The sequence below is a fragment of the Ciconia boyciana genome, chromosome 13 (genome assembly GCF_034638445.1).
Source record: "Ciconia boyciana chromosome 13, ASM3463844v1, whole genome shotgun sequence".
Classification (NCBI taxonomy): domain Eukaryota; kingdom Metazoa; phylum Chordata; class Aves; order Ciconiiformes; family Ciconiidae; genus Ciconia; species Ciconia boyciana.
This window is the reverse complement of record NC_132946.1, coordinates 7,576,139-7,597,566: the sequence shown is the minus strand read 5'-3', so window position 1 is coordinate 7,597,566 and position 21,428 is coordinate 7,576,139. Positions and strand designations below refer to the sequence as shown.

The window sequence follows — 21,428 nt, the reverse complement described above, 5'->3', positions numbered from 1 at the left end:
CTTTAGTGTTGCTTAATCCAGGGAAAAATGGGCCAGCATGATCAGTGTTGAGATGATTCTGTGGGAAGGTGGTGGTGGGTAGGCAGAAGCACATTACCTTTCTCATTCCTACTGCAGCCCCACTCGATGACTGTTTGAGCCCTGCTAAGGACCATAAAATCCAGGGGACCCCCTGCCCAAAGACAAAATCAGCAGCCCAGAGCATCCCTGCCTGATCCCCTGAAGACCATTGAAGTGGCTTGTCCCTTCCTCCAGACTGCCCTCAACCTTAGACAACCATCAATGGCACTCACTGGGCTCTGGAGGCTGCACTGGCCCCGAGACCACCAGCTCCATTAGCCATTAGGCCACCTAGCCACAGAGCCGACTGCGCAGCTAGCAGCAGCAGGAGAGAGGGCAGATTACCCCACAGCACGCTCACGGATTATCACAGCCCACAGGATCTCAGATTAAAAATAAAGCCTGTTCCTCCGGAGGGAGCGGAGCACACAGCTTTCCTTGGTGACCTTGCTTCGGCGAGGGGCTGGGCACGAGGGGGAGCGGGCAGCCGGCCACTCTCCAGCCCAGACCATGACAGAGCAGAATCGCTGCTCCCAGCCTGGGCACACAGACCGCGCTTATACTTTGCAATGCTATTAGCGCAGATTCCTCTCTCCGCTACCACTTTTAAAAAATTATTATTATTTTTTTAATTTTGCAAACCTTTGTGGAACAGACGCCCTCTTCTTGCCCCAGTTGGAGCTGCAGTAGAGGGAAAAGGGGGGTGGGAAGGAGGGAGGAGAGGAAGGGAAAAAAAACCCCGCTTTTGGTTGAGGTTTTCCTGTTACTATCACTGTAGCGTTTATTTAGCCAATCTCCTAACTATGACGTGAGGAAGGCAGGAATCATGGCTCGCTCATAATATTTAACACACCCACTGAAAGCTGGAGCTGCAGAGCTACTAGTCCAACCAGTCTCCAGAATTCAGTGTAGCTGAAAGAGGTTTTCACTCTGCACCTGCCAAAGATCTCTCCCCCCTCTTCCCTTCTCTCCCCCTTCTCTCTTCCTTTCTCTCTCTCTCTAAAAGGCAGAGCTGTAAGACCCAGCAGAGATCAAAGACGGGACCTCTTTGCTAAAAAGAACCTCTACTGATTTATATTAGTTTCTTTCCTCTAATCCTTCCTCCCCCCCTCTTTTTTTTCCTGTGCCATATTTAACCTTTATGTTGCAGTTGTGCCATCAGACAGTTTTGCAGCCAAAAAAAACCAACCCAAGCCAAAGCAAAAGCTCAGCTCGGATACAGCAGCCACCCAGACTTGATCTCAGTTGAACATATTAATCTCTCCCAAGCACTGGACACGATGGATGAAGAAACTGGAACCGCTGTAAGAAAATTATTTTCCAGCCAATGTTCTTAAACAGTCTCAGAGAAGAGAGGGAGCGAGAGCGAGCGGGAGAGCGCTTCTGCTGCATCACTGGTCAAATTCAAAGGAAGGGAGTCAGCGTTTCCAGCACAGCCAAATATCATGGATGATTTTTTTTCTTCTGTCGCCTTTCCGTACAGGTTTTCTTAATATTATTCTTCCCCCCTCCTCCTCCCCATCTTTTCTTTTTTTAAAATTTTATTTCATCAGAGCTAGTGTCTGATGCCGGTTTCTCTCCAAGAACCAGTTTTCCCTATGCGTTGCGATCCCCGTAATAAAAAGCGAGAGAAATCGTGAACAGATGGCTTTTGCGATGCCGCTGGCATTGTTCTCCTATTGATTTTAAAGGCTCGGTCCGGTACTCCTTTTTAATTTTTTTTTCCTTTTATTTTTTTCCCCCTCCCCCTCCTAAGTTCTTGATGCTACTGAGAAATGAGGACCTATTGTTTTTAGCCTGTGCATTTCTCGGCGCCTATGGAGATAACTTTATTGACTTGATCGCTCGCTTCCCGATCCGAAAGGAGAAAGCCAAAGCCCCGGGGGGGGGCTGGAAGACCCGCGCCCGCCCGGGCTTTTTCCGCGAAAGCGCTCCCGACCGACCCCGCCGCCTCCCCTCCCTCCCCCTCCCCCGGTAATTTATTAGCCGCCCCGGCCATGAAAATGCTCCTGGTCCGCAAGTTCCGGGTGCTGATCCTCATGGTGTTCCTCGTCGCCTGCACCATGCACATCATGATCGACCTGCTGCCGCGGCTGGAGCGGCGGGGCACCGAGGGCCGCCCCGGCTGCTCCTGCCCGCCGCCCGCCGCCGCGCCGCCCCGCGCCGCCCCGCGCTGGCCCAGCAAGCACACGCTGCGGATCCTGCAGGACTTCAGCGCCGAGCCGGGCTCCAACCTCTCCTCGCAGTCGCGGGAAGCGGCGGAGCGGGCGGCGGGCGGCGGCGGCGGCGGCGGCGGCGGCGCGGGCGGCGGGGGGGCGGCGGCGGCGCGGACGCGGCGGCTGATCGCCCCCGGGGCGCCGCGCCCGCCGCCTCCCGCCGCCGCCGCCGCCCCGCTGGCCGCCCTCTTCCAGCACCCGCTCTACCGCGCCGCCCTGCCCCCGCTCGCCGACGGCGACCTCCTCTTCAATGTCAACAGCGACATCAGGTTCAACCCGCGGGCGGCCGAGCAGCCCGAGTGGTGAGTACCGGCGAGCGGGGACGGGACCCGGCCCGCTGCGGCGCGGCGCGGCGCGGCTCGGGGCGGCGGGGCCCGGTACCGAGCGTGCGGTTTGCCGCGGGCAGGGGTGCCCCGGGATGGGGGAGGCCTGGCAGGGTGCTGGGCGGTCCGTGCGGAAACGTGGCCCGGCGCTTCCCTGGGTCGCTGCCTTCCGTTTTACAACGTAGGTTTTTAACCCGGGCGTTGGCGAGAATTGATGCAGCGGCTGGTTTGGAGTAGGCAGAGGGTTAAACTGAGCGATTCGGTGTCACCAGGGAAAAGAGAAACGGTACACAGGCGTGACCGGTCGCGTTCCTTCAAAAAAAAAAAAGCTGTGAAATGCAGAGTAAACACAGGAGCAGGAGAAGGCTGGAGCACTGAGGCCGAAGGCTCCATATGCCCCAATATCCCATCTCCAGCTCTAGCCAGAGGCAGATGCTACCGGAAAAACAGTGTAAGAAAGAGGGCAAGCGCACAGGGAGCCTCCCTCTCCAGTGCCTTCCTCGCCTCCCACTCAGAGGTGAGGTGCAGGGGCTAAGCAGTGAGACCCGGCAGTAATACATTAACTTTTCTCAAAAGCAAGGTCTAGTATCACAAAGGCATTCATCCCAGCAGGTATTTCTGCCTTCGGGATCTGATCTGTGCTACATTCTTCATCCTCAATTAATTCCCAGTGTCCTAGCACCTCTGCTGCTCTCCAGCCTTCAAAGCAGTTAGTTGCCTCTGTGAATAGTATGCCCTGTTGGCTTGTAAGAAATGCTGAGAATTTTCAGTGACTGAAAAATCAAAAGGCTTGTCTAATACAACAGCACCCTCTTCCAAACACACTGACATTGTAATGTTTAAACAGCTGCATTGTACTGTGCAAAAGCTCTGTCAAGCCGCAGAGCAGCCAGCATGATCTAAACCTTCAGAAAGAGAGGATAAATATTTCTGATTTCCGCCCCACGAGCATGTGAATTGTCGAGGCCCCTTCCATCTAATACTCAAAACTGACTGCGAAGTGAAATCAACTGAAAAAGTTCTGGTTTCTCTGAGAGGAAAAAAAAAAGGCAAAAAAGAGTCACAAATGTATGAACATCTGGAGATGACTAAAAACACAGAGGACTTCTGGATCGAAGATATATGATGGTGTATCCAGTAAGTGAAGAGCAAAGTTATCCTTGATGTCCACAATGCAGCTGCCTGTTGTACATATTTTCCTTAGTGGCTGTAGCCAAAGTTCACAGAACTAACACGAAATTTAGGAGTTAAAAGTCATTTTAACAATTCTTTTCTGTAATAGTATCCTACTGCTAGGGAAGGGGCAAAGCCAACCAGAGTTACTCTTTAGCAACCGGTTCAGAGTGATCCAGTTTTTTCTCATTCTCTGTATTTAAAAAAGAGAAGAAGAGAGAGTGGGAGCATTTGGTACAACAGGTCAGGTTACTGCTGCACTCTTCAGTTTCCAGACCCAGGTCCCAGTTAAATAAAGGTTCAGGATGATGCTGGCGTTTGGGTCAAACTTGTAAAAGATGTGAGCAATGTAATACAACCTAAACACAATATAAAACTTGCAGCTGTGTGTTTTTGCTACATGAGGGCCTCTGTTAATGCTCAGTGATGTCACCTTGAGTTTTGCTCCTGACTTCCATGGGCTTTAAATCAGGCATGAAGAGTGGTGGTGAAAATCCATCTCCCCCTTGGCCCAGGTGGGAGCAGGCTCCTGGCGTGCAGCCGGCGCAGGGACAAACTGGGGACTTCTCCCACCTCTGGAGTGCTTTGCCTTTCCAAGTTGTGACATTTTGAAGCCCTGTTTCTTGATGCCTGTTACAAACTGTAACATTATTTCTTTCTCCTCATTTTTGGGTTTTTGTTGTGTTGTTCTTTTTTTTTTTGGTGGTAGGCAAAACGAAGATAATGAAGAATTTTTGCCAACTGGAGAAACCTCCATAGACTCCTACCCAAACTGGTTAAAATTCCACATTGGCATTAATCGGTACGAGTTGTATTCCAGACATAATCCTGCAATTGAGGCTTTACTGCAAGACCTGGTCTCCCAAAAGATAACCAGTGTTGGTATGTTCAGATATGTATCATTTCTTATGATTATTTGCTCATTGTTCAGGATCTTATTGCTGTTTGAATATTAATGAATATTTTGCATGGCTTCTCTCTGGCATGCCTACAGCATTGCTTCCCGACTTCTGCGCTCATTTTCCCTGATAAACATAAAGAAATACTGCCAGCTCTGTATTACCTGAACAGTTGAAAAGTCTGCCAGCAAGGCAAACCCCATTCATTTCAGAGCTCTTTTAGTCACAATCAGGCTGAAAGTGCCCTATTGGGTTATTTAAAATAAATATGATAATTCAAAAAAGGATGGCAAAAAGCAGGTAGCATCTTGCACGAGCTAGATTTGTATTATTAGCTGATAATTATGTAAAAGGCTGTGTCTGGCAGCGCTTGTCTTCCCGAGGCAGGAGAGGGGCGGCTGACCTGCAGCCCTGCAGCGATGGCTGCGGGAGCATCCGGCACCATGGGGCTCTGCGGCTCGGCGGAGCTGCAGCTTCCCCGGGTGTCGCGCGGGGAGCTCCGGGCGAGCTGGCGTCCAACTGAGCAGAGTTCAGCTCTGTTTATTCTGCATGTAAATCAACAACGGGGATGTGCCCATGTCAACCTTTGGCTCTGGTTAAACAAGGTGACACAGTTCGGGGCTTTTCTCCAGAGCTGTTTAATGACAACGTGTGTCTCCTTGAGTTTAGCTGCGTAGCTGCGCAGGGAAAAAAAAACACAACCCCAAACGAAAGCCCTGGGATACTAAACAAATGCACACCCCGTGGTTTCCAGAGGTAGAGAGCTGCAGCACAGCCAGCGGTTTCCGTCGGCCGCGCAGAAAATGAAGCTACTTGCGCTGACCACAAAGTAGCTAAGTCCGTTTCAGAGGGATGAAATAGCAGGAGCTCTGTAAAAGTGCTGATGGTGTGTTGGCACCGCGGGATGAGGTCAGCAGGTCTTTAACCCCGCAAGGCAAAAATTCCCCTGGCTTCAGCAGGAAATGGCCTGTGCAAGAATAGCACGAGCAGCCCCAAGGTTTACAGTTTCCGTCGTGTGAATCACAGCAGCTGCTGAGCAGGAATAAGGGAGATCCTTGGTCATCAAGAGTGGGCTGATTTAGCTGATCCGGATGGAGTAGGTGTAAAACGCAGGATGCCACAGGAGAGCTTTCCTCCATGAATCGAGCTGCCCGGTGGCTGTATTCAGCACACAGCTCTGCTCTGAGCTCTGCCGGGCAAGATTTTGGATAAAGCAGTTTGTGGTACCCAGGTGCCATCCCACATGTTGGATTCAAGGGTCCAGGACTCATGAAAAGACTACAAACACAGGTTCGTTTATTAACCTGTGGTGGGTTTTCTGTCCCCAAAACTCTGGATCAGAGTGATTCATTAAGGAGCTCAGGTTTAACAGTTAAGCCATGTATTTTCCCTTCTCTAGCTCACATGTGGCACTGCAGGTAGCAGCAGACTCTGCCCATGCTCCTCTGGTCTGTGCTGGAGGGTAACGAGGGCACTGTACGGGCATGGCCTGTGTGATTTTCTCCTTGACATAGCACTCGCCTTTCCTGACCGCTCCCCTCAAAACCAACTGATTTCTGGAATATTAGTGGCACGTGTGAATGGGGTTTGAGCCAGCACTTGATAACACATGTCTTAATGTTGCTCTTTGAGCACATCCATCAAGGAGGAAAAGATGCAGGCTGTGCCCTTCCCTGTCCCCCGCAGAGAGCAGCAGTGCCCCAGGCAGTGACCAGGCTGTCCCAGCTCTGTGCAGAGGTGATGCTCAACCAAACCATCTCCTGGCTCATCTAGTGAGGTTTACACAAACTGCATTGGCCGTAGCGGTGTTTTGTACTGCATGGCTGCTATGTGTATCGATCTCTGTTTACCTCTTCAACACTTTAGAGCTCAGCCATGTTGTCTGTGCAGGAGGAGAGCAGTGTTTGCAGCAAACTCGGCAGCGTTCAAGCCATGAAATCTGTCACTTCTGCAGAGCAGTGGGATGGTTAAGGTTGATGTAGAGATGTAGAAGTTGGTGGGAGAAAAAGGGAGGTAGGAATGAGAACAGTTTAGTACGCACTCTTCACTTGATCTTCTGGGCTTGACTTCACTTGTGCTTCTGGGCATGTTGCTTAACCTCTCTATGCTTCAGTTAACCTAGCAGCAAAATGGTTATCATAAAAAATAAGAGTGAAATCCTGACCCCGGTGACGTAAGTAGAAGTTTTGTCGTTTACTTCCCTGGGGCCATGATTTCACCTAATGTGTCATCTAGATGTGTCCTGAGGTTTCCATTAATTATGATTTTGATAGAGCTTTCAGATCAAGGGGGGGAAAGGGCCACAGGCCTACAGAGGAAGATTTATTATTGTTATTAGCGATTTCCTATGGGATTGTCTCTCTGTTAATGTTTGAACAAGGCTCTTCAGAGCATGGCAGGGCCTCTTGCGCCCCTAACAAAAACGTAGAGCTATGGTTTCTATCAATGATTCAGTATAATTTCCATAAACTAAAACATGAGGTACATTTGGTATTGGTATCAGTTGTTGTGGGAACTGACAGGGAATGATTCCTACACATAAATCCCAGTCTAAAATCAAGCGTATGGAAATGGAAGGGGACTTTTGCCAATATAAAGATGCCAGGATCTGAATTTTGCTGGTAGCATCTACTACCTGCCTCTGTGGGGTTTCAGGAGCTTTCAGTCAGGTTACAAAGCAAGAAAGAACAAATTGTTAATTTTTTTTTTTTTTACATGGTGCAGCATCTCTTATTTTATGTTGCAAATTCTTTGGTGTTTAAAAAAATACGTTTTAAAATACTACCTGCCAGTTTTCAGCTTTACTGCAAAGCAGCAGCAGGGATTCAAAAGCATGTAAGCTGATTAATAAGGAGTAATATATTTGACCAAAGGACATTTATAGGGCTGTTACTTTCTTCTGCATATTCCTGCATATTTTCTAATTAGTCTCGTTTTTCTTCCTTATGGTCAATTTTTGTTGTTTTGCTTTTTGTTTTCTTTTTTTAAGGCAGCTGCAAAGATGCCAGGTTAGAAGTACAAAATAAATGGAAATCTTCATAATGCGCTATCTTCAGGCTTCTTTTTGCAAGTGGGACAATTAAATATACAAGCTTACAAGCATTAGATGAAAGGGATACTGCTTTACGCAGTTTCTTCCCAGTATTCAGATTTGCTTTGGCTCTAATAGAATTAGACGATTTGCTGTGTGGGTTCTTGATACCTGCAGTAATTAGATCCAAACTGCAGCTAAACAACTTTCTTAGCCACATTGTAATTTCCAGGCTCAGCTTGCATTATTTATGGAGGAGAGTGGTGACCAGATTGATCCCCCGCCATCTATCAGAACCGCTCACACGACTCTGTAACGTGCAGTGTTATTTTAAAATGAAAACGGTGACAGAAGCAATTCCCAAGAGCAGGGAGCACCAAGGTGACATTTTCTTGATGTTAAAGTTTAAATGGAACAAATCCATGAATGGGAAGGAGCGTCACATTCAGCTCCCACAGTGACACCTAGAGCTGGCCTTGAAAAGGACGGGGTTACCCAGAGCTTTCAAGCTGAGGATATATTCTGTGCCCTGAATCAATACATATATTTCCTATTCGTTTTGTTCAGCATAAAGGGATAGCTCTTAATTTGATTTAATTCACTGAAAATTTACTCCTGCCATAAATAGGAGCCTAGAGAGAATGGTTTTTCCACTGAGCACTGAAACCCAGTTTTCAGAAGAAACACATGCACAGGCAATTGCACATGTCCTTTGCCTTTCGTAACTGTTTATTGCATGCATAAATAACCATAGTTAGCTATTTTCTTGCATATTTACAAGACGTCTGTGCATAATTGTGGCAGCACTGTCAGCAGTTTAACAACAAATACGGCATGGTGCATTGTAGAAGCTGTGTGGTCTTGATCTTGCTTGTACTGCTGTCCAGAGGAGCTCTGCTGTGGGATTGCCTGTGAGCAGAATAGGCTTTTGTAATTCCTGTGTTTAGTTGGGTTTTATTTTTTGATTCTTTAAATTCTCTGGTTGGAAAGGTTTGAAAATATTACCTGACTGAGTTAATTTCTGAACCTGCGATGCCTTCAGTTTGTACAGGCAGTAATTAGAAAGCAAGCACGCAAGACTACTCACGCAGTGAATAAATGCTGCAATTAACTAAGGTGGACTCTGCTTCAAGTCAGGGAAAAAAAAAGAACAAGACAAGACACTAAATATTGAACCTAAATTCTGGTGCTAAAGGAAATTATAAAAATCTCTTCCAAAGGAAGGGAAAAAATGCTGTTGAGAACATGTAAAAAACATAATGAAATGCAGCACCATTGATTTATTGTATCAGAAAACAATGAATCTGCCAAGAGTCAACAGATTGATTTAATGTACAATTCCAGATGAAAGGAGGGGACTTAAAATGTACAACAAAGCCTCTGAATGATTTCACAGATCTCTTCCCCTCCAGAAGTCTTTTACTCTCTTGACTAAACCAAGAAAGGCCTTTAAAATAAGTTAGCAGAATTGGCTGAACAAGAACAAATTAAGAGATGATGAGGGCTTGAATTTGTTTTGAAATATGTTCTTTACAGCTTGTACAGGGCCATGTCTCTGGCCTGGGGCAGTGTATTACTTGTTAAAGCCAATCAACATGTTTATGTTAGATTTAAGCTTGATCTATAAATAGGAATCCAAAATGGATCTGAACGTCCTCTGTTTCAGATGTAACTGCATCCCAGGCTTTGACTGAATCTCAATTCTCAGGCATTAGCATTGCATAATTAAATACATTTTTAAATGTTTGTTGGATTCTGACCAAAAGCCAGGTTGAGAGGTCCTGTTGGGACTCTTGCTCTCCATCAGAAGACCACATGGTCTAGACAGGCCAGTAGGATGAGGGCTATCATGCAGCAAAACAGAGGAGCTGGAAAGCCACATCAATTCAAATTCCAAATCCTTTTGGGACAAATCCCTTTGGGCAACATTGGGTCGCTACTAGGGGTTAGTACCAGGTGCTTTAGAAGAGAGAGTCAGAAACCCTGTAGCATACAGTTATAAAAAGATAATTGAGAGATGATAGGTAGTGCATCTTTTATATTGGATGGTGTCTGTGGATCAGGAGGGGAATTCAGTTCTTGTATTGGTGAGGGGTCAAGGTGGGGAAGTAGCAGACATGGCATGTTGCTGTGACAACAGGCTCATAGATGTAAATGGAGCAGGGATTTTTGGAGGCTTGATCCAAAGTCTATCAGAGAAAACAGAAGGAATCCCACCAATTTCACTAGTTTTTGGACAAGACGCTAATCCCACAGACACTCAAGCAAAAAGGTATCTCAGGGAATTTTTTGCAAAGCCTCCTAAGGTTAGCAAGATTTCTGATCACATCTGAAAGCCCTTGCACTGGGTTAACAGGAAAGTTTAATGCTGCTTTCCATGTCCTTCTACTTTGGGGGGAAAAGAGGGGCTTTGAGTTGCCTGGAGATAAAAAGTAATGATGGTATTGGTATTTGTTTTTACCACTGTGCCAGTATGTCCAGGAGCTGTATGAGACTTGATTTGAGGTACTTGCTGGGAGCTGGCAGGTTTATAAAGTCTTTTACAGAGCTGTTCATGTGATGTTATAGTATATTCAGAAACCTTAAAAAAAAAAAAAAAAGGTGAATTCAGAGTGTGACTAGGGGTTCCCTTGGAGTCAGTACAGCCTTACGTTGCAAGGCCTTCTTAAAAATACCTAAGCCTGCTGATTGTAGACATGACAGATTGCAATGGTGTAGCATCCTCCAATTTCTTGGTAAATTGTATATGCTGCTTCTGGGTATTATCAATTCTTCAGAATGTTCCTGTGGGCAGTAGGTGAAGGGACAAGGGCATCTCCAGATAAGCAAACAATGTTTGTGGGGGATAAGCTCCTGGAAGATGACGGGGCTCCCGCTGTTTGGCCATAATGGCCAGAGGGACATGTTTAACTGAGGTCTGAGCAGGAGTTCCTGAAGAAATACAGCTCAGAAATGAGAGGAAGCCAGGATGCAGATGTAACGCCGAGTTAGGACAAGGGAAGTAATCTGACCTAGAGGTCTGAGTGAATCATCTCCAATGAGATCTGCTCTTCTCTGGCATTGCCACCCCTAAGATTTGGGCACCCTGGACTGCTCCCAGGTCTGCTTAGTTTAGAGATGCATGAAGGGTTTTGCTGAGTTCAAAAGGACAGTCTAAGCTCAGGTGTTTCCCTCTGTGCAGGGATTAGACTGTTAGACTCTAACTAGTCTGGGTTTGGAGGGTGGCTTTGAATCACCTCCAGCCTGGCCAGCACATCTGCAGCACAGAACGAGCAGCCAAAGTGGGAATATCTGCACACGAGTCCAGATGATGTGGGGGGAAGCCAACGTGGAGCTCTGGCACAGGTTGTTGTCCACGATATATGTGGCTTCCAGCATGTCTTGCAGTAAGGCACGATGGGACACTGTTCCCATCAATGTCATCCTCTGTTTTGGGGAGATCCAAAGTTTACTCCTAGCAGCAGTGGGGGGACACAAAACTTGTGTTCGATTGAGGCCACTATTGCAACCAATTAAGGCAATACAATAAGATGGATCTAAAAAGACCAGGGAGATGCTTTTGTCTTACTTCAGCTCAGTTCCTTCTGACAAGAAACCAGGCCTTTGTGTCTCATGGAAGAATTATTCTGAATTGTTAATCTTCTTCATACATTTCCCTGCTTGGTGATGACACAGTCATTGTTGAGTTCGGCTGCTAACAAAATCATTATCTGTCGAGTGGCTTCAATTTGCTGAGAAACCAGTCCTCTTAGTGTATCTGAAGCTTTGTGCTTAGAAAAGAGCATGCTGCAACATCCTTTTTTCTTCATGTTTGCATTGCTGTGATTTCCCAAATGCTTGGCTTCCCAGCTGTACCTCAAGATAGGTGCTGTCCTTCCCTTTTTTCTGATGGGCTTGCAGTATCTTTGCTATATTTTGGACATATATGGCTCATGGAGGAGAGGGAGCCAGTCTCTAAGCCCTGAGCTCCTTGGAATTGAATGAAGAAGCATAAATTACATCAATTTTAGAGAAAAAACATTTGGTCTTCAGTTGGTGTAAGCAGTATGCAGGCAGCTAAGTTGCGGTCAGTGGAGGTGGGGAGAGTTATATCTGACAGAAAGGAGGCAATCCTGCCCTTTGGTACTGCAGCTGATATTACTGACCTGAATGGAGATAGCCCATGTGAACAGGGGTGCAAATACAGGTTATACCTGGGCAAACCCCGCGCCTTCAGCGGCAGCTGGACAGGGAAGGTGGTGGGGGCTGGTCCTGGGCATGGCCATGGGTCCCTGCGGGCAGAAGGCAAGGGCAGCTCCAGCTGCCTGTTTGCAGTCCAGGCTAACCAGGAGTGTTTCCAGAGTGCATAGGTGGGCTGCGATGGTCCTAGGGCAGCACATGTAGGTTTTTGGCTGGAGAATTGCTGCTTCTCATTGCCTTCAGGCCCCGGGGTAGGTATAAAAAGGTCTACTCCTACTCCTTCTTCTCTCAGGTGCAGATCAACTGACCTGTTCTGCACAAGAGAGAGAGTTTAATATGTGAAAAACATGTGCTTCTGCTTTACCTGTTCAGTGCAAGTTATTTAATGCCCTTTAATTTCTAATTATTTATTTGTTCCTTTGGGAGAAACTGGAAATGCAAGAGAAGGCTGGGGTCAGCAAAACAGCAAGGCAGGAGGGATTTTATTCTAGGGGAAGTATAATTACACTGACCAGATTTGCATAGCATTTTGTTGCAAAAATATAGATTACAAGTGCTGAAAGAGAGCTGATGACCTAACAGTAATAAGGCACAGAGATGAGTAATTAAAAAGATGTGCAGCTAATGGCATTGGTTAGAGAAAAAAATGTACAAGCTATATAGGTGGAACAAGGGCAGCTCTAAGCCAAAATTTACTGAGCAAGGTAACTTGACATTTGTGTAGTTCTCCAGTTGACACAGGCTCTGTCAGAACTGTAACGAAAGGGATTGATTATCTGATCATTCGTAGGAAGCATTTTTAAAGGACTGACTCATCCACACAGACACGACTGCCATGGCCTGCCTCTCCGAACACAGAAGTGAATTAAGGAGTCAGGGTATAGGTCATTTTATTTATTCAGAGCAGTTTTCATTGAGATGGTAAAAAAGCAGCTGGTTTGCCAAAGTATATATTTATCTTTCTTAAGTAACCTTATCATCAAGTAAAATGCATTTTTATGAATTCTTATATATAAAAAAATTCGCTCTGACTTTAGAAACAATATAATCTGGCTGTTAACATGATATTGTCCAAATTGTTTAGACTGGTATGAATAAATGCCAGTCTTAAATTCCCGTTGGCTCTCAACTGGGAACTGAGCGCATTTAATGTTTGAGCAAAGATGGTCCTTGGTATGCAGCATGGACCGCAGTCCCTGCTGCCTCCACGTGCCCTCTCCTACCCTCCCAGCAGAGCCAGCGACCCGCTCTGCACAGCTCTGCTCTCCTGTACGAGTCACTTTGGGGTCCCTTGAAGTTAATGGATGGGCTTGGATACATATGCATTGTGCTTAGAGGAGGTAAATTTACATATCTTTACTGCTCAGCAACAACTATTAGAGTCACAGCAGAGATCAGAGATTGCTATAGTATCTGCTCATACTTTTAATTAAGGAGATGTCTGCTGCACGTTGGACTGTACGTCCCAGCTGCAGTTGTCTTCGAAAGCACCCCATCCCCTTTCCCAATGTGTATCCCTTGTTAAAAGGAACTCCAAAAGCGATTGAAGATGGAGAAAACAAAACTCCAATGGTCTGTTCCTACACATGCCATTCAATTAGGGTGCTTATGGAGCCCATAGTAGCCAACTGAAGAAGACAAAGACATGTCAGGGAGTACAATCTCTTTTTAGTCCTGGTTGGCAGCTCAAAGCCCTCCCCTGTACTCTGCACCCGCTGAATAATCCGTTGTCCAGTTAGGATTACCCTGCTTGGTGCTCAGATACCACAGTGCTGAATCTAATACAGAGCAAAAGATATGTGATTTTGTTTCAAGGAAGCTGAATGTAAGTAGATCCACATGTAGCATTTTAAAGCAGTTTTGTTTTTTTTCCCACAGCGATGAAATCAGGAGGCACCCAGCTGAAGCTGATCATGACGTTCCAGAACTACGGACAAGCATTGTTCAAACCAATGAAGTAAGTAAAAAAAGTCTGTGTTGTAAAGTGAAATTGTGGTGGAATAGCCTGCTGCCATTTTCTAAGCCGTTAAAAGTTTGCTGTAGTATCTCTCAAGGTTAATGTGTCTGGTTCCCTAGGCTTGCTGCTGAATGTAGAGGTTCAGGGGCTGTTGAAACCTTGCCCTGCTAGACTGGTCTTTGGAAAAGGTGCTGAGGCGGCTTCAGATACATTACAATCTTCTCAGGAATGTTATTCACTCTGATCTCTGTGAAGTCTCCCATCATAAATACAGGATGTTTTCAGCATTTCTTTCTTATGTCAACTTACTCTACAGGTCTGAGCTTTACCTAGTGTCAGTGCTCCTCTGGAATATGGCCAGACAAAAGAGATGGTTCAGAACAGCTTTGGGAATACCTAAAGAGTATTTGTCTGACAAATTATAATTTAATCTGTTGATTTATTGTTGTTTGTATTAAAGGGTTGTATTAGTCATTTGGCTGTGGCTATGCTAACTCTATAAATGAGTTTGTCTGAGAGTGGTACTGCAAGGGATTGAATCTAGAGAGAATGGGAAGGACTAGGATGATGCAGCCTTGATTTGCACCTGCCCAGATCCCATTGAGATGAGGGAAGCTATTCAGATACAAAGCAGATGTAAATGAGTTCTGAATCCGGACCTGTGTGTTTGTGTTGTAATAAGGAAAATTACTCTGCTTATTGTAGAGGGTTTAGTAAAGACACTTGGGGCTGCAAAATGTTTAATGAAACTACTCAATATCTGTCAAGGGTACCACTGGAATAATAAATCCATTTCCTTCTTTTCTTCCCACTGTAGGGAAGTTCAGTTAATTTCCTCTAGGATGGTCCGTAAAAGACTAAAGTAACCGAGAACGAGTGGTTTGGAATATGTGTTGGCATTGTGTTACAGTTATAGAAGGGAGCACAGCTCAGGGGGTAAACTGCTGGCTGGAGACTGAGAAATTCCGTTTCACTATAGATTTTGCTATAGACTGGCCTCAGACAAGTACAGATTTGACTTGATCTTATTTGACTGCCAGTAGAGCCAAAGAATTGGTCCCGCTTTCCTTCAACTCATGTTTGAGCCAGAACCCTCCTTATGTACATTTATGCTGGGAATCACCAGGAAATCCTATTAACTTCCCAGCAGCAACATGGCATTTGTGCAAAGGCCAAACGCCTCTCTGTTATTTCCCAAATTGCAAACAAATTTCTCCATGTTTCTAGTGGATCACTGATTGTCTGGGAGAGGTAAGAGGAAGCACAGATAATACTGACAAGTCAGAGGGAAGGTGGTATCAGAGAGCATCTACTCCAGCATCTTCCCTTCCTCTCTCTGCCCTCTCCCCAGATCCTCAGATCATCAGTGCATGGGTCCATCCCCTTACATCTGCAAGTTTGATGCATATAGGCACAATTCTTAATTGTGTCCTGCCCACGTGCGAAATCAAGAACCGGGTGGGTTTGAGCAGCCTTTAAGTGTTTGGCAGAATCGTGGTTGTGCTGTTGGCTTTTTATATAGTGTATGATTTGTTTCTTCTCCATTTGCTGAGATGTAGATAATCTCAATCTTTATCATTGGTATGACATTGTAATTCTGGGAATGCTAATGAGGTCAAATCAAAAGTTTACCATTTCTACTGTACTATACACAGCCTTGGCAAGATGATGGATGACAATAGAGGTATAGCCACATTCCTGTGTAGAAGCAATTACTACCATCCACTAGAACAATAACATAAAATTATGATGTCTTAATCATTCCCTTTGCTTGATTTGAAGGGCAGCAACACCCTATTTTCTCACTGCTCTATGCATTGCATACGCCACTGGAAAAGGCAGCATTAGAGCATTCAGCAGCTGTGTTCCCAGGCACCACACCTTACAGTAGCAATGCTGCTGCGTTTGTGCTGAGCATCGCTGAACGCATTAGTGATCTTGAATAAGGATGTTTGCAAGCATTTGTCTTCATTCTGATAACAGTGAACAGGGAGCCAGGTGCTTGGCTAGCATAAATCTTCCTAGGTCCTTTGGCATCTGGTCCCACTGGCCTCTTTCACCAGCTTATGGACTGTTGTTGATTAAGTTCTTGGAGAGGTTTGCAGCATCATTTCTTTATACAGAAACAAGAAGCCTAGAACTAAAAAAAAGTACTTTTCCGAAGTACTGAAAGCTGAATGGTGTGGGGTACATATAGGGTAATATGCAGGCATGAGGCCAGTCTCTACCTGGGTTTCATTCATTTGAACTACCTGGAAAGCTGGTTTTGCTGTGCATAGCTGTACTCGGTATCTTCCAGACTGAATTAATACCTGTTTGAGCAGGATTGCGGCAGACAGGGAGGACCATGTGAACCCTTCCCTGACACAGCCGGGCATCTGCTAGCGGAAGGGGAGGTCTCCAGACCTTTGGAAGTCACTTCTGCAGGGGAGTCACAGCAAAATGCACTCCCTGGCAAATTGCTTGAAACCCTGCAGAACTCATCTGACTTGCTCAGCCCTTTCCCAGCCTCCCAATTCCACATTCAATTTATCCAGGGAGCAAGCCAGCTCCAGAAAGGCCCAGGCAGGATTTGGAAACGGGGAAACCAGAATCTGTCTTTGGCACCTTTTGTGCTCAGTGTTTGATATTAACTGACAACTCTTCATCTGGTCATTGATTCAGGCTAGTGGAGAAAATGAGAGGAGGGAAGCTTAACAGTCAGGGAAATGTGATAGCAGTAAATAAAGCCTGATCAGCTGCAATTATTTTATTTATTTGTGGCTCTGCATCTTCATTTCTGAAATAATTGCCCATAAAGTATTGCAGAGGAAGCCAAATCTATTTATAAATCCTATGGCCCAGTGTAGATTCCTTTGCTAATTCTAAATGCATCATAGAAAAAGCGAGTATTTGCTAAAACTCCAGGGAAGATTTAATGTATTTGCAATGTATCTTACAGTTAATGTGTAGTTTTATTTAGCTCATAACAGTTCAATCATACAAAATTATTACCATATGGGACAGGAAAAAAATAGCAACCTCCCCTTCTCCCATGATTAGTGTGTCTAACTGTACTAGTATTGTACAGCATAATAAAATTTATTTACGTGATCGCTGATATCTGCAGCCGCAGCTTTCTATATGACTTATCAGGTAGGGATGGTGTAGAGCCATAAATTTCAAAGGGTTTTGGCTTATTTGTCCAAAAGGAACATGCGCTTTATAGTTTTATTTGGTTTCCCTTTGTTTCTGCTAGCTGGTGGAGTTAAATAGCTGGCTCAGCAACAAAACCAACACACTGTTTTTTTCCCTCCCAAGGCTTTATTCTTCAAGGAGGAGATTGTGCTCCAGCAGAGTCAGTGTTAGGATTCCTATTGCATACGCTGGTGCTAGGATTTTGAGAGAGGTTTTTACAGTTCCTTATGGAAAAGCCAAATAGGATCGAATAGAAAATGATACCTTGTTATTGGAGTTGTAAGAAAAGTGTCTTGTGGTATGTGTTTAAGAATGACATCTCTCATTCCCAGTTTTATAGATCGCTTTGTAGAAATGTGTAGAAAGGGTATTCATTATAAAATCTTTGAGGTTTATTTGTTCCACTCAAAGAAATACTACTGTATCTAGTGAACTCACTTTTGACTGAAACAGATGAAAGCCAGTTCTGTTTCAACTTTAGATTTTGCTTGGTATTTTTAACATCTTTTTTCTTTTCTTCTGTTTTTACAAGTCACAGTACCGGATTAGTAAGAGCCACACAGCTGTTTCTTTCAGTAGCTAAAGTTCGCCGTTAAAGTCTTTAATAAAGCAGAACCAATTAGCATCAAGGTGATATCAGGCCAGAAGAGACTTTTGGGGTCGCAAAATCCAGTTTCCTTGAATCACAGGCAATCGTCTCACAAAATCCCGTTCATTAACTGATCAAACACTGCTGACCACGCTGTTTGTACCTTTTGCCCCTCCTGAAACTCGCTGCTGTAGAAATAATGCTGCCCGCTGGGAACATCTCCTGGTTCCTGCAGCCTTCAGGGACACGACCCATCCCAGTGCCAGCCACAAAATAAGCTGGTAGTCATGGTCCAGTGCAAAGCTAGTGCTCCACAGAAATAAACCAAACACACTCACCTTTCAGCTTCTGTAATGTTCCTATAGCATATCTCTTGGCTCAAAGACATAGGCGCTGTTAGCTGGGCTGAAATCTAGCAGCCAAGGTCATGGGGAAGATAATATTTTTGTTTTGATTGCCAAAGCGCGGCTTTTTACTGGCTTTTAAATGTCATACTTATAGCGACAAAGGATTAGCAACGTTCTTTAAGTTTCTCTTTGATTTCCTTTTAGGATCGCTCAACAAATAATGCATCTTTTGATAGGGATATTAAATAGGCCAAACAATCCCCATAATACTGTTAATTGCTTTCATTTCCTACAGTAATATTCCCTTTCCGAAGCTGCAGTGTGACTGTTGTACCTGTGAAATGCAGCCTCCAGGCCTGATTATCATATCAATTAGGCTGGTGTAATTCTTCCGAATTGGTAGCATTGCTTCCAAGTCAGAGGAGTTGAAATGAACTTCAGAATCGGGGCCACTGGAAGATTGCTTTCCGTATTACATTGCATATCATGCTGTTTTGAGGAAATACATTTTGCAAACCTGTTGCATTTCAGCTGGCAGGCATCCAGTATAAACATACTGTTATAAGTCAACATAGCAATTAAATCAAATTGCAATGTTTTCTCTGAGCATCTAGAGAAGTGAGATATGCAATACAGTAGCTGCTATGCTAGAAGCCTTCCAGGATTAACACTTCGGCACACTGGAATGTGCTGCGCGAAACCCGACTGAGCAGCCGCTGGTCAAAGTATAAACCCAGCCACTATGTTTTGTCACTCGGCTTAAGCCTTGTTACTGTACCGGTCACTGGAGAACGCTGGTTCTGCGCAAGGTGCGTTACTGGACACCTAAGGCTGAATAAACTGGTCAGAAAGGTTGAAGCTAGTAATCCCAGTATTCAGTTTGTATAGGTGTATTTTAAAATTGCAAGGAGTGCTGTCTCGTTACATCATGAAGAAGAAATGGTTTCTTTGCTGCTGGAAGTAATAATCCGTAACCAGATATTCTGTGGACCTCATCCATGAGATTTTGGGCTTTTTAAGGGCATTCAAATCCTTACCTACCAAATCCCTGCTGAAATGTTTACCTGAGTGAGACTGACAGGCAGATTTGATTGTACTTACATCAGAAATAAACCTGGAGTAAACTGGATGAATTATATCACTTGATATTTAAAGCACATGAGAGCTGAATGTGGTCCTAAATAAGGACAATAGAGGTTGCCGTGTAGTATTTTAGTTCTTTAACTTTTGGTATATTATGCATGAACTGTTTTTCTCTTTTATAACTAATCCTGTTCATCAGATCAGACTTGTTCAGTATTTCAATGCAAATTGTGTTTTAGGACTCTGCAGTGCCTCTGGTCCAAATCTCATTTATGCAGACTGGAAAATTTGCGGTGACTTCAAGGGAAGCTGGATCAGGATTGAGGCTGACTGATGGCCCTGGACAGCAATGAAATCCAGTCTTCTGTCTGTCACTGTGCACTGCATTTCCCCTTGCCACAGCTCGGCAACTGCTGGCTGAAATATTGATCAATCCCATCCAGCCCAGGAGAAATTTGTTCTCAAATTCTGCAAGCATGTTTATGAAATGAACCCAGAGTCAAAGTCTGCAAAGTCCAGGTAGCTCAAAGGTTGTCCATTTAGATTAGGATCTGCAGGGATCCGTGGCAGCAGCGTTTCACCATGCTGGCAGCCAGGAAGGGGAAAACAAATCTCTTTCCCTCTCTTTCTGCACCAGCTCTGTTGTGCTGTCCCAGGCTGAGCCGCCCCGGGTTACCTCTCCTGGAGCTGGGCAGGAACTGCTCTGAGCCGGGACGGGACAACGTGAGTCCCAGTGGTGGGAGGGAGCAGACCTTCCTCCAGCAGACCAGCGCTGTTTCGCTGGATATCGCCACATCTGTGGGGTTCAGCCCATTCCGTCCCACTTCCCGGCACTGAGAAGATGCCATCCACCACCACCAGTGAATTCTCCCCAGAATCCCTCTCCCCAGCTTCCCCACGGCATCTCCAGCTCCTGGCAGGAGAAGACTTCACTCCGCAGCTCACAGAAACGTCAGCCCCGTGGTCTCTGTGCCTGGGGCTTTTTGCACGAGTAATTCAAGGCTTGCATTTTTCTTCAGCTCATTTGTTGGGCTTTCTCTGGCAGACGATAACACGATGCTCAATATCTATTTTTGTTCTTGTGTTACACAGACACGAACGGCCACAGGTACTGACTGTACCTGCCTCTTACCGCCGTTTTAAGGGAGAGCTGAGTGGGCAGTCATATTTTACAGTAGTGAAGTGTTGCTGCTTGATTAGCCGCCTTCTATCGAAGTGCTTATAGAATCTTGCTAATTAGTCTTCGGGAACAAAGACATGCTGGTGTTTATTTTTTCTTTAAAAGCCAGCTATTGCAGCAGCTAACATTTTTTTTTTTATGTGTTACCATAGTGTATTAGGAAAGAAGCATCTTCAGTGTCTGATTTTAATCAAGCTACTTCTTCATTTTAATTTTCTACATACTAAGAAATGCAGCCCTGTGGCTTTGTCTTCTAATCAGAGACCCACTTTCAGTTCCTCAGTTTCTTATTTCTTACCCTGTATCGGCAGTGCAGAAAAGCAGCAAACGTTATCAAGGGAAGAGCTGGCATGAAATGCATAACCTGTAATTTACTGCTAAGTAACAGGGCTTGGCACGTGGGGGACTCGTTGGTGTAGCAGTGAGGTAAGATGTCCTTAGTAAATCTAAGCAAAAAAATGTGTCCAAAATGTTTTCAGTGGGATATGCAGATACCGCTACCCTGAAATATTTCATGGGAATTTGTCTCCGTTTCTCTACAATTTATAATCCTTAAACTAGGCTCAAGAGACTGAAATTCAGGGAGGGAGAATGATTTGTGCAACACTTGTGTAAACCGGAGGCTGAAGCTGTTTTTTCTCTGGAGCAGCATGCACAGCTTTATCCTGGAGATGAGTTGTACCGTGCTCATCTCCCCCCCTTGGGAGGAGTTATTTTTGGATGTTTTATGGAGCTAAATTGCTCCCCCTCTGCCCCTGGTCCTTATCTCACACAGGGATAGCTCTGAGGATCCCCGTCGCTTTGGAGGATGCAGATGGGGATTTGGTCACTCGTGCTGAGATTTGTTTGAAGTTTGTTTGCTCTTCTCGTTAAAGCCCTCAACATTTCTACAGGTTTCTTGACTTAGGGATGCTGGCTATTGGAAGGGGCAGGAGATAAGCAGCAGTGAAATGGGCCTGATGAAACAGCATGTCTAGTGGCTGAGGACCCGTGTCCAACTTTGCCCGAGGTCACCGGTTCAGGCGACACAGTCCTGTGGTCAGTGACGATGCAAAAGCTGGGTGGCATTTGGAAGAGACCCACGACTGAAGTAACAGTGTCAAGACAGGAAGGTTTTGGCAAAGCTGAGAGGCTTAGGAGAGAGCGCACAGCGCACGTCCAGATTACGCCCTTGGCACGATGCTATTGGTGACTCACTGCTGTAAACAAACAAA

At 45.4% G+C, this 21,428-nt stretch overlaps 1 protein-coding gene across 1 annotated transcript in view; it reads left to right on the top strand.

Annotated features, from left to right (window-relative positions):
- Positions 1-913: 913 nt before the first annotated feature.
- The window catches only part of FAM20C (FAM20C golgi associated secretory pathway kinase), a 59,717-nt gene continuing 39,202 nt past the window's right edge, over positions 914-21,428 (top strand). The window contains exons 1-4 of the mRNA XM_072878075.1: positions 914-1,543; positions 1,817-2,578; positions 4,482-4,654; positions 13,760-13,838. Of these exons, the coding sequence (XP_072734176.1) occupies positions 2,058-2,578; positions 4,482-4,654; positions 13,760-13,838 (773 nt within the window). The 5' untranslated portion in view covers positions 914-1,543; positions 1,817-2,057. The remainder of the gene's footprint in view (positions 1,544-1,816; positions 2,579-4,481; positions 4,655-13,759; positions 13,839-21,428) is intronic.